General features: G+C 40.5%; 2 protein-coding genes across 2 annotated transcripts; one reads left to right on the forward strand and one right to left on the reverse strand.

The window, feature by feature from the left end:
• Positions 1 to 441: 441 nt before the first annotated feature.
• On the reverse strand, positions 442 to 3,187 carry glrx5 (glutaredoxin 5 homolog (S. cerevisiae)). Its single transcript, XM_020616991.1, has 2 exons — positions 2,746 to 3,187; positions 442 to 2,180 (listed from the first exon to the last, which is right to left on the reverse strand). The coding sequence occupies exons 1-2, from the start codon at positions 3,041 to 3,043 to the stop codon at positions 2,008 to 2,010; spliced, it is 471 nt and encodes a 156-aa protein (XP_020472647.1). The 5' UTR covers positions 3,044 to 3,187; the 3' UTR covers positions 442 to 2,007.
• Positions 3,188 to 3,245: 58 nt separating this feature from the next.
• On the forward strand, positions 3,246 to 4,961 carry prkrip1 (PRKR interacting protein 1). Its single transcript, XM_020616990.1, has one exon. It carries the CDS (start codon positions 3,454 to 3,456, stop codon positions 4,018 to 4,020), a length of 567 nt encoding a protein of 188 aa, XP_020472646.1. The 5' UTR covers positions 3,246 to 3,453; the 3' UTR covers positions 4,021 to 4,961.
• The last annotated feature ends 7,754 nt before the right edge of the window (positions 4,962 to 12,715 follow it).

Here is a 12,715-nt window from a genome sequence, read left to right on the forward strand (position 1 = left end):
CCGTCTTTCCAGTGATCTGAGTGCTTGGTGCTCAGAGTGTTGACAGGTTTTGATTCAATCCTCTGAAGTTAACCTGCTCCAGAGGAGCTTAGCCATGCAGTTTAAGTTACCATGGTTATCTAGCCCGATTAAAAGTGAGCCAGCTTCATGGTACCAGAGAACCTGGGTTGAGCCCAAAGTTAGCTGGATAAGCCACTAATCTCACTTCATGATACAGGCCCCCAGTCATTTGTTTGTGTATTTAATTGTTGCAGGGTTTACATGCAGCTAAAATAATTTGATCATACTTTCAACGTACAAAATTTTACAGTGTACAACTGACCACTGCTTTGATAATACAGCTGTGTGCAGCAGGAGAAACATCTAAGATTAAAAATTATCAGCGTTTGCTTAGAATCAATGAGAAAACCCAAAAACAAACACTCCACACCTCCAAAAATATAAGATGCTCCTTTTCTTTCAGTGACAGATTAACATACCACAGATCTGGACAGACAACAAACATACTAAAGATACTGTAACTGCTTCTGTTTTTCCAGATAAATGTGAGAAATGTCTTCAGGAAAGAAAGAAAAAGATGCTCTGATATGTTTGTTGTGTTTCAGCAGATGAAGACATTATAACAGAGGGGACACATTTCCAGAACACATAAGCAGACAATCATGACAGTGCATGTGTGTAGTGAGGCAAGTGAGGCAGGGTCCATGTCCATATGTAGTGTAACTGGACAGCATTTAAATAAAGATGTTTTTATGTTCTCAATCCTACATCAGCTTCCCTAACATATAAACATCTTCTATGCCCTCTTTGTTCTTTTGCTTATTAAACAGGCAGTGCATTTGGAAGGTTTCTGGTGGGGTGACATCCTGGTGTGACCCAAACCAACATCATAAAGATCTTTAGTTAGTCTTGGTGTACCATGGGGGTCATTTGGTCTTGAACTTACTGTGGCTTGAAAAAAAAAGCAAACAATAGAGGTAACAGGGACTGCAGGTTGAGAGACAGTGCCAGCATTCTTGTGTTAAGGCTCAAGGCAGTAGTAGTCCATCTTGATGGGAAATAATTTCACTGGTCTTTTAGCTGCATGTTCTTTGCTGTATTTATTTCAGTAGAGCCTGTGATCCCTAACTATGCTATTATGGATTCTTTATTTTGTAACAGTATCTGTTAGAATAAAATGATAGCGATATGATTTATAAAAAAAAAAAGAGTAGGATCTATAGGGCAAAGATTTCAGCTTTCCCTCCCTGTGTTATGGTAGGGAAATATTAAAGTTGCTATAGTCAATATTCCTGTAGTAACAATGGGTCCAATTATTTATGTGTAAAGTGGTCGCTCATTAATGTTGAACTCACTGAGAATTATCACCTGCAGTTTCCCCTCAGCTCAGCTCAGTTTTGGTTTTCTTACCCAGAGTTTTACTGTTGTGGTTCAGTCTCTGAGCTCGCATAGCAACGTTTTTGGCTTTTGTATGTTACCTGCCCAGCACCAAACTCCAGACCAAGCAAAGTTAGTAACTAGCTGTTGAACACAGTGGACCATTCAGCTAAGGAGCAAGATATTTTTCTAGAATTGGACTTAAAGTCATCAGATGGTTAGAAACAACTGAAAATGTTGCTTATAAGTTCACTATGTCCACATATAGGTGACAATATGTCAACATGTCAAGAAAGCAATTTTCCAAGATTAAAGTCCTCACCAGTCAGATACATCATCTGTGCAAATTTAGAGGAACTGTATAGAGGTGTTAGCAGTGCAGCAGGAGCTCTGTATCCCACTCCAACACTCCAAGCTGTTTTTACATTAGGAATATGGTAAAGCATAAATGTCCATCACTTAAGATGCAGTGCTGCCACCAAAACTGCTTACACTTGTCACTTTCCTCTAAACTCTTTTGCCCATCACAACCTACTGAGTTGATTTATCTGCAATCCTCTGAGTGGGGGGATTCAATCTGATAAATGTGTCCCCTGTCCTTATCAGCTGCTTGAGATTCATCCTTGTCTTCTATTTGGATTCCTTCTCAGCATCCAGCAGCGCGGAGCGGATGCCCAGCTTCTTCAACTCCTCCACCAGATCTCCATTCTGGTGCATCTGGAGCAGGATGTCACAGCCTCCCACAAACTCGCCGTTGAAGTACACCTGAGGGATTGTGGGCCAGTTGGAAAAGGCCTTGACTCCTATTGAAGGTAGATGTTGTTAGCATCTAAAAAAAACAACTAAACAATTATGACATCATATATCAGAGTATAACTGGATGATGACTAACCTGTGACATTTTAATATTAAATAACTTCAGTTTAAAACCAGTTACATGTTTTGTAAAATGACAAGTAGGAAGCGATACCTTTTGGTTTGCCCCTCAAAAACAGTCAAATGTGTGTAATAAATAGAAACACGGAGTAGTTGGCATTGGCAGTGATAGCCAGCATAACAGACACTCCTTTGCATATTGATGGTGTAACGTTTGACTTGAAGCACCGCACCCTTTGGTCCTGCTGCTGAACACTGATAAACCCTAACAGTTGACAAAAAGCTGTTGGGTATAGGCTAGTTATAGATTTTGTAAACTGTCCAAACAGGAAAGACAGCTAACAGTGGGGGATACAGACAAACACTAAAGGTACAAGCAAATTATGTCGTAGCACTCTCACTGTCTTATCTATGAAGGAGTTCAGTTTAGTTACATGTTATAGTGACAACTTGTTGCTGTCATGTCATGAACACGTCATTCAGTTTACGGACCTTGTCGGAGGTCCTGGTTGTCCAACACGTTGTACGCAGCGTAGTCGTCCACTCCATGCATGCGTAGGATCTGAACCACGGCGTTACTGAAACCACACATGGGCTGTGCGGGCGTCCCTTTCATGAACACCACCACTTTATCCTTCTTCACCATTTCACCAAGGCCTCCCTGGAGGTCCGCCGTCGCGCACAGGAGCCGGGCCGAGGTCGGCCACAAGCGTCCGTCGGCTAGTCTGGGTTGACAGACCGTCGCCCCCGACCGCAGACAACGAGCAGCAGTCCTAATTAAACTATTCATGATATTTGGTAAGTTATAAAGTTATGTGAAATGAAAAAGCGTCGTAACACTACTGTGTTTCTCAACAGCGGCAGTACAAGGTAGTTTAACACACTTCTTCAAGCTCGCAAGAAGGGGCGGGACCTGACGTTGATTGTTGATTGGACAACGAACCAAACAAAAGCTCATCTAAATTTTCATTGGTAAATCCACATGTCAATTATATCAGTTACACACGGAATGCTATTTACAGGGGCGCTTTATTGAAAGCAAATTCACCACAGCCATTATCACCAGCCAAATCATCTTTTTGTATTTTCTTCCGAAAAGCAAATACAAAAAATAGAAAATATTTTTCCAGGTTACAGAAGCCCTCAAGAACTTCCGGGGCGACTTGAGCAGAGAGGAAGAAGACAGCGGTGGTTTGAAAGATGGCGGCGCACACACAAAAGAATAACAAATCGGGGAAACCTGGAGGAAAAGAGGCTCAAACTTTGATAATCGCCAAAACCCCGGCAGAGGAACAGCGTCTAAAATTGGAGAGGTTGATGCGAAACCCTGATAAACCTGCTCCCATCCCAGAACGACCGAAAGAATGGAACCCGCGGGCCCCGCCGGAGTTCGTCCGGGATGTGATGGGCTCCAGTGCTGGCGCAGGCAGCGGGGAGTTCCATGTTTATCGGCATCTCCGGCGCAGAGAGTACCAGAGGCAGGACTTTCTTGATAAGATTGCAGCAAAGCAAGACAAGGACCAGGATTACCTGGATAAGGTGGAACAAAACAAAAAGGCTGCCGAGGAGAGAACGGCTAAGCGCAGGAAGAAGCGGGAAAAGCAAAAACAGAAAAAGCTTATGTCAAAGAAGGCAAAGCTGGAAGCTAAAAGTAAGAAAGAAGAGGACGCTGATGAGAGCTCGGACAGCAGTGAAGAAGAGGAGGGGGAAGAAAGAGAGGCTGAAGATGATGCCGAGGCTCCTAGCTTCATCATGGGGAAGAAATGACTGACCCTCATATGATAGATCCGGGTTGGCAGGACTTGTTACTGGTAACATACTGGGAGTAATGCATCACGAGGGGAGAAGTGCACTAGAATCACACAATAGCATCAAAAAGAGAATTTGTCCAAGAGGAATGTAGAACTGGACTGGATGTTCTGACTAGTTTGATAGTCTGGCCACCCCCGGAGTATGTGTGTGTGTTTTTTTTTGTTGTTGTTGTTTTTTTTTTTTTTTTTAAACAGGCAATAATAGTTAGCATCCCAGTGGGAAGACAACATGTTGAGATGCTCCTGATTCTTCATTATGCTTGTCATAGACACTGAACATGCTTATTGTATTTCACACTTTTCAGCTAGCTGTCATATTCAGGGGTTTGTTTAATTTGCTTTAATCAAGGTTAAAGAATCTGAACTTAACTGAATTGTTGGAAAGCTATATTTTTAATGTTTTAATAAAAACCAGAATGGGCATAACATCAAGGTGTAACCTAATTTGTTTACACTGAAGGATAGTGTATGACAGGACTGACGAGATATTAGAATTGCATGTATGGATGTATACCGTACGTGTGCATCATCTGTCTATCTACATTTTAATGGCAGGATTTGCAGACTTGTGAAGCTGCCCCTTGCAACGACTGTTTCCCGTGGGTACAACAAGGCTGCACAAAGCAACTCAAAGAATGAAAAGGCATGACTCCTGGAGGCTCAGGGGCTTCATGTGCGATGTTCCTTGGACAGACTCCTGCCTTCTACGGTGGTGATTGTCTCCTTCTGTAGCCATCACCTTTCTTGAGGCAGGTAGAGTAAAACCAGGCAGCCAGATATAGTTTGATAGGGAAAGCTCTTCCTGTCAGACACTGTCAGCTGTCACAGTAACATTTCTGATTGTGTATTCCCCATCCAGTACTGCTTTGATGAAGAGATTAAAGCACATGCAGTAGATCATGTTTTTGTCTGTGTCCTCATTGCTAACATTTTTGTTGGTTTATCTTCTGTTTAATCCAGGAAGCTGTGAGGTGTGCAGTTTTTTTGCTTCCTAACTTTCCAAAATAAAATATTTCTAATGTCAGTTAGAGATGATGCAAGTTGATCAAAAGATCCAGAATCAGTGAACGTGTGTATATTTGTCAAGTACAGAAGAATATGGAAGTTTGTCAGGTGATCCGCTTGAAACCGAGCATCACTCAAACTGTCACATAGTATAAATCCCAAAGAGGTGTTTGTATGCACTTTGCATATTGATGTAATACTGCATTTAATGAAACCTACCATCAGAAAAACTGTTTTATTTGCCCATAAAAAGTATAGTGGTGAAAGCAGTATTGTGGTCATTTAAGTAAAAGGAAAGTTACAGGTAAAGGTACTCGTACAGCACAGTGTACCTTGTCAAATATATATTCAGTATTATTGGACATTATTATTAATGCAGAATTAATAAACAGCATGTTATTTTAGATTACTCATTTTGATTTTTTTGTTTGCTTTTGGGCCATTTAATAGTATCAATATACATTTTGTTTTATGAGTTCCTTTTCTTATGATTTATGTGTAGAATGTTTATCTGCAAAGTAACTAGAAATTTAGTTGTCAACTACAACAACAACAACAACTTAAAGTGCTTTACAACAGTGTGATACAATAAAAGTGATTATGAGACTATACAAAATTATTTTCATTTTATGAAATGGAGTAAAAAGTACAATATTTACCTCTAGAGTGGAGTACAGGTTGAAGGAAATTAAAATAAAATCTTAAATGCAAAACATCAGTAAATCTTAGTTTTTAGTGATTTTAGAGCACTGTAAAATGAGTTGTTGAAATTGACAGAGTAGAAACTTTACACTGATTGCTCTGACATGCAGACCCAGTTAAAGTGCCTGTAGTATACTTGATAGCTACACATACAATGCTAAAAACTACATGTCCCAGGCAAAAATCAGCATGTCACCAGTTTAGTATGACATGAAAATAAAGCAGTAGCATTGTTCTTGTGTCACAGTGTAGAGATAGCTAGCTATAGTATTATACTACAGTATTATAAATAAAACTGTATTTAAATGAGATTTTTTTAAACATAACTTTGAATGTTTTGGTAGTTCATTAAAAACATGTAGACAGCTAATACAGTGGCTTTCAAATTGAGTGCTTTACTTATAAAATGAGTTCAGAATAATGGTACTGGCAAATGTAGTGCTATCCAACTGGAGTTGCCAGAGTGTAAACTTGCCCAAACCAAATCAAGAGCAAACCAGAGGCAGCCAAAACTGATACATTATCCATCCATCCATTATCTATACCACTTATCCTGAACAGGGGCTGGAGCCTATCCCAGCGAGAGGAAGGGTACACCCTGGACAGGTCACCAGTCTATTTGAGGGCTGGCACTTAGAGACAGACAACCAGCAACACTCACACTCAATTTAGAGTCACCAATCAACCTAAGCTGCATGTCTTTGGACTGTGGGAGGAAGCTGGAGTACCCAGAGAGAACCTATGCAGGCATAGGGAGAACTTTCAAACTCTGCACAGAAAGGCCCTGGGTCACCCGGGGCTCAAACTCGGGCTGACCCTTCTTGCTTTGAGGCAACAGCACAAACCACTGCGCTGCTCTGCTGCTATGTTGCCCTCTGATACATTGGCAGCTTGGTTTCCTACAATATAATGGAACTACTTACTGACACCCCCCGACCTTTGGAAATAACACTTAGTGCTACTAGTATGCTGGTTATCCAGACATGTTAATGTTTGCAATACATACATTCCTTACAGTTTAGCTAGTGTGCTTTTGTATATGCTAAAAAATAACCCATTAACCTCCAAACTCATCTATACTGAGTATCACTCTTACTAATAGCCTCATGCACACTGTTTTAACTTCAGCTATAAATGGACAATTCAGTCACAGATGCTACAGATAATCACATTTTTTGTCAGTTTACTGTGTAATTTTGTTGCTTTAATGTAACTTTCTTCATAATAAGTATGAATGTGAAGTGATTCATTATAACTTGAATCTAACACATGTACTGTATGTATTCCACTTTTCAACTGTGAGGGAGGATTCATTTTTCAGCCTTCAGTAGCCTCTTGTGACATAACCCCATTAGAGCCAGAAATGCTCTTGGTCCTGTGCATCCTACTCTGCTGCTGCCTTATCCTCCTGCAGTGCACCCTTCTTATTAAGATATGCTTATTAGCCCAGTTTCCAGTAATGAGCCAAACAGGGACATTTAGGGCTTGGCTGACTCTTTATCTGTGTCACTATATTTCCCTCAAGGCAACATTTAATAATTATGTTTGGTTCTTGCTGCCAGCAGATACAGTATAATTTGACACTTGGGCTATAGATTCAGATAAACACATAATACTGCTCCTTGTTGTTGCATATATTTTCAGCTGGCTGGTCTTACACTACACACATTATTAGACATGGTTTGTGAGGTGTGTGTGTGTGCTAATTGGATGTCTAAAATGCTCTCCCTCTGTTTATGTGATTTATTTTTCTGCTTGAAATACTCCTTTCAATTTTAGTTGACATAGTCAACCACATGGTGGCATCACAGCTTCACAGCAGCAACTTTGCATGGCATGCTGGCTATACAGCACTTTGTTGATAGCTGAGAATCCCATGGGCCCTGTTGTTTAATTAGAAGCTGTACCGACATGGTGAGATTCAACTGATAATTTTTAATGAGCATTTTAACATTTTGCTGACTCCCAGTGTGTCAGTTGTGGCCTAGAAAGTACAGTAAACAGTTTCACTGAGTTCATCTGGGATGAACTCAACTATCTGTATGATAGTTAAGGATTATCAACATTGCAGGCTTTGTCATTTGCTATTTATGTTTTTACTATTTAAATTCTAAACTAGACAGCACACAATAGCACAAACCTCCACCAAGGTGGCTCACTGTCCCCATAATGGCATCACGTAAAAGCAATATTACCAGGATAGTTGGACCCTCATAATATGATTCCTTGGTCATGAAAACCTTCCCCCAGCATTTGGAGTCACTTTGACATCATTATTAGTTTGAAGGTTATTCAAGAAAAATGATTTTTTTTTTTTTTTTTTTTTTAGTAATGGTGATTTCTTTAGGTTCTGAAGCAGCTGGATTTTGGCTAGAATTTGATCTTAGTTGCAAGTGTGTAGCATCATCTGCTGTCTCACAGTGAGTTTTCAGCAGGCCCTATACATTTGAACATTTTGAATCAGTAGATTCAGAATATTACTTGAATACTGATCAGATCTTGGTGTGTTGTATAATTGATATTATGTGGATGTTATCATGCAGTTTTTGTCCAAGCATTATAGGCGTCGTGTGTGGGGTTAAAAGCAAAAAGAAATGGACCCTATCTCTAAATGGTGAAGAATCCTGTAAAAAAAATTCCAGGATCAGTGCTGAAATGTCCTATGGGCCATATTCCACCTTTCCAAAAGATGTCATCAAAATCCATTCATTACTTTACACTGTGAACAAACCAACCAACCAACCCAGAAACACTCCACCTTGGTGGAAGTAATAATAAAGCAGATCCTTGTTTTATGTCATTTATCTCCTGGTCCTTTCCATGAAACTGAAACAGGCCTGTAAATAATGTATTTATAGGCATCATAGACATATTAGGCACATTAACTGTGTACAAGTCAAACTAGAGACAGAGTTTGTATGGGTCAGTTGCATAAGTGTTCAAAATCCATGTTGACCAGAATTTGTATTATGGGGGGAATGACTGTGCATTGTCCTTAATGTCCACACATGCACACACGCACACACACACATTCTTTGCTGGTGAAATTCTAAGAACAGAAAAACATGCTGCCATTGTTTGCTTGGAGCTCAACCCTTGGGTCAAAAGCACAGTCCCAGAGATCAATATTCTTTCAACACCACCACCACCCCCGCACTGAGCCACAAGAACAACACGCCCGCAGATCTGGAGATTAGCCAGTCCTATGTGCACTCAACCTGCAGCATCTCTGGATCAGGCTGATCCAGGATGGCCAGAGCTGTTGGGTTTAGTTTTACATATGGATTGATTGTTCCAAAGCCTAAGAAACTCTTCAGCAGGCCTTTGGAAAAGGAATGAGATGTCAAGCAGCACTCAACACATCAGCTCTAAACACAGCTTTGGCCTTTGAGCTTTACTGTGACCCAACCACCAAAACCACTGCTGAATCCAATGTCCAGAAGCAGCAACTGCATCAGCTCTGGCCCTGCTGTCTAAAATCTCTGGATTTTAGAGTGGGAGCCAGGCTCTGGAGGCCCTGGGACTGGCAGCCAGCTCCACGGAGCAGAGCATGAAGGCCACCATATCAGCTCTCCTAGAGCTGCCATATAGCCTCATTCTACCAGAGAAATAGGGGTGGAGGTGGGGTTCAAGGGTAGACTCTGAGGCTGCAGAGACGATGGGCCACCGCAGGGGTGGAAAATAGGCTGATATAGGAAACAAAGCTGATATACATGATGGGGCAGGGGGTAAGACTGGAACTGAGGGTGGGGTTCATGCTGGGGATCAGTTCAGAGTGTGGAGCAGCCTGCATGTTAATGGAAAATTCTTGCTAGACTGCACACACTGCAGCTTCCCTCTTCAACATCAGCTGTGAGACTTTGATGAAAGACTTGCAGTCTCATACTAAAAAGCATGTGCATTTCTTGTTAGCTTCTTGTATGAGAGTTCCAATTCTGTTCATGCATATTCATATTCTCAGCACAAGGTTGGGGAATAGTCCTGTAAATGAAGTATATAGGAACAATGAGACAGATGTATCACCTCATTTCTGCAAAAGAAAAACAAGCATGCTCAAATGAAAGCTGAAGTGAAAATAGATTTCAGCTAGATTAGGAGAAATATAGTTGTCAATATGTTATTTTTTGTGTCTTTGGAATACTGCCCACTGTGTAGCATATTAAGCACCAGCTTTTTCATCATTTGTCAGTTTTCTTTTATAAAGAGCAGATACTCATTTGTGATAGTTGGTGGTAATACATTTACATAGCAGGTGCTTTTGTATAGGTGTGTAACTACTGTTTTTGCCAGTTTATTTTCATATTTCATCCACAACTTGTTCCCTTAACTCACACATACAGTATTTTGACCCAGTCCACATGTTAAAATGTTGACTACAGGAGCTTTAAAGTAACCTGGGTGTGTCAAAGAACCAAAGGTCATGGCTGCCTCTCACAAAGCAAAAATAAATCTGTGCCTCTTCTTCTCAACAGAAAATCTCCTCTGGCATTACATTACATTACAACCCTCCATGTTTGTCTTTTATCCTTGAGTGCCAGAGGTTTGAGTGAGGTTTCCCACAGATAGCAAGCCTCATATGGTGTGTTTCCTCTTAATCAACTGCTCCATATTTTACCCCATGTCATCCTGCTGCTGGCTCTAGATTGCCAGTTCCCCTCTGGCCTGCACTGTTCTTTCATTACTCCTTCCATTTATTATCTGAACTGTGAGAATAAACCCAGTGTGCACAGCTCTGCTCAGTTCTTCAGACTGGAGAAGCAAGTAAAAGTTTGACAAAATTGATGTATGCTGTTGTTACTGTGAGTTGTATTGTCTTCTGTTTCCTCATTTGCCTGTATACCTGTTTGAAGAGCTTGTTTGATAAGATGTGAAGGAGGCCGAGCACCTCTGCAAAGTATGTCTTCAAAGTACTGTAAATTCTTTATAGCTATATGAGCACCCACTGGCATCATGGTAACAGCAAGTGGCTGTGGCTACAGTTGGGACTTGGCCCTGCTGTAAGATATTGGTGCGGTTATACAGTTCTGTTGATTCTAATAAGGAAATTCAGTAATCCTTAAAGGGTGTTAAAATTCTTACATTTATTAAGAAAACCCACTTGTCCTCAGGAGATTTTTGGGAGGTCTTCTACCTTTTTTATCCATCTGTCCTCTTTCAGCTTGAATAAGGTGATCACTAATGTCATTGCTTTTTATTTCTAAAATTTGTAAAGTGCATATTACAAATATGTGGAGGAATGACAGACTTTTTGTTCAGTACTTTGAGCTCAATAAATTCTTGAAAAGGCATGTTATTACTTGATTTGTTTATTCTTTTCATATATCTACCTTTCAGTTTTTAAATGGTTAATCTGTGTACACTGGATTACATTTTTCACATTTCTGGGAAAAGCCAAACACTTGTAAGAAAGTAGTGCAGGTAGTGCCTGAATATAGAAAGTGTTTCTATTTACCACTTAACAATTGTTAACAGGGGATACAGACCTGCTGTTATACAGTTTCACAGTTTTTATTTGAGACTATTATATAGGAGTAATAGAACAAGATTTTATGCTTTCAAACTGCAATGAACACATTTTACAGAAAATTCAATTGCATGATTTAGATGTAAAATGGTCTTTAATACTGCAAAATACACTATATTATAAAGAATTATTGCATAAAATTTGCAGAACAATGCAGTTAAAAGACCGTATTATGAAGTTTTTACAGTTAAATTTTGTTGTTTGTTTGGTATTTTACAGTGAAATTGAATGAGATTTCATGAACAATAAGCAACAAATACATGTAAATCTTACAGCTAATTCAACAGAAAAGGGCAGTTAGATTTACCCATTTAAAATGTAATTTTTATGTAAATTACAACGGTTTTAAATAGTAAAATTTACAAGTTGTCCTGTAAATCTGTTTACATTTTTACCGTATTTTTTTACAGAATTATTCTGGCAAACCACAGCTGCCAGGTTTTTTCCGTAAAATCTCCGGGATTTTTTTTACAGTGTAGGGTATAAACACTCACACTCACTCACACTTGGGGCCAATTTAGTCGCCAATCAACCTAAGCTGCATGTCTTTGGAGTTTGGGAGAAACCGGAGGACCCGGACAAAACCCATACAGACACAGGGAGAACATGCAGACTCCACACATAAAGACCCCGGGTTGGCTAGGGCTGTGAGGCAACAGTGCTAACCACTGTGCCACTGTGCCCCCTTGATCAATTTGTTATCTTTACCAAATTACATGACAGGGGTGTCAGTACATGTCTGACAGCCTCTCATGTAATTTAGTAAAACATCTGGGCCCGTATTGACAAAGCATCTTAGAATTCTCTCAGAGAGCTCCTATCTTAGCCTAAAACGTCCTAGCTGGGAGTCCTAGACTAAAAGTGATTTAGGAAACTTCTCAGAGCAACTCTGAGCAAGGAAAGTACAAAAACTTTTATCTTAGTGAGGAGGTGTGGTTGACCCCGTTGCTAGGGATGATGCAGCAAATCATGGACTGTTGGTTGATAAAGAATCTGTCACGGTCTTTACAAAAATGCGGTCTTTGTGAAAAGAGAATATATGATAATATGATGGACATTCATTCATTTTCTACCGCTTAGTCCCTGAACGGGGTCACGGAGCCTATCCCGGCCGGCAATCGGGCGAAGGTGGGGTACACCCTTGACAGGTCGCGAATCCATCGCAGGGCTAACACATAGACGAACACCCACACACACGCACTCCTATGGGCAATTTAGAGACACCAATCAACCTAAGCTGCATGTCTTTGGACTGTAGGAGAAAGCCGGAGTACCCAGAGAGAACCCACGCAAGCACGGGGAGAACATGCAAACTCCACACAGAAAGGTCCCAGGTGGGGCCCGAACCCGGACCCTTCTCTAACCACTGTGCCACCGTGCTGCCCAATATGATGGACAGTGAAATCATAATGTTTGTATA

This window comes from Monopterus albus, unplaced genomic scaffold (assembly GCF_001952655.1).
Source record: "Monopterus albus unplaced genomic scaffold, M_albus_1.0 scaffold182.1, whole genome shotgun sequence".
Lineage (NCBI taxonomy): Eukaryota > Metazoa > Chordata > Actinopteri > Synbranchiformes > Synbranchidae > Monopterus > Monopterus albus.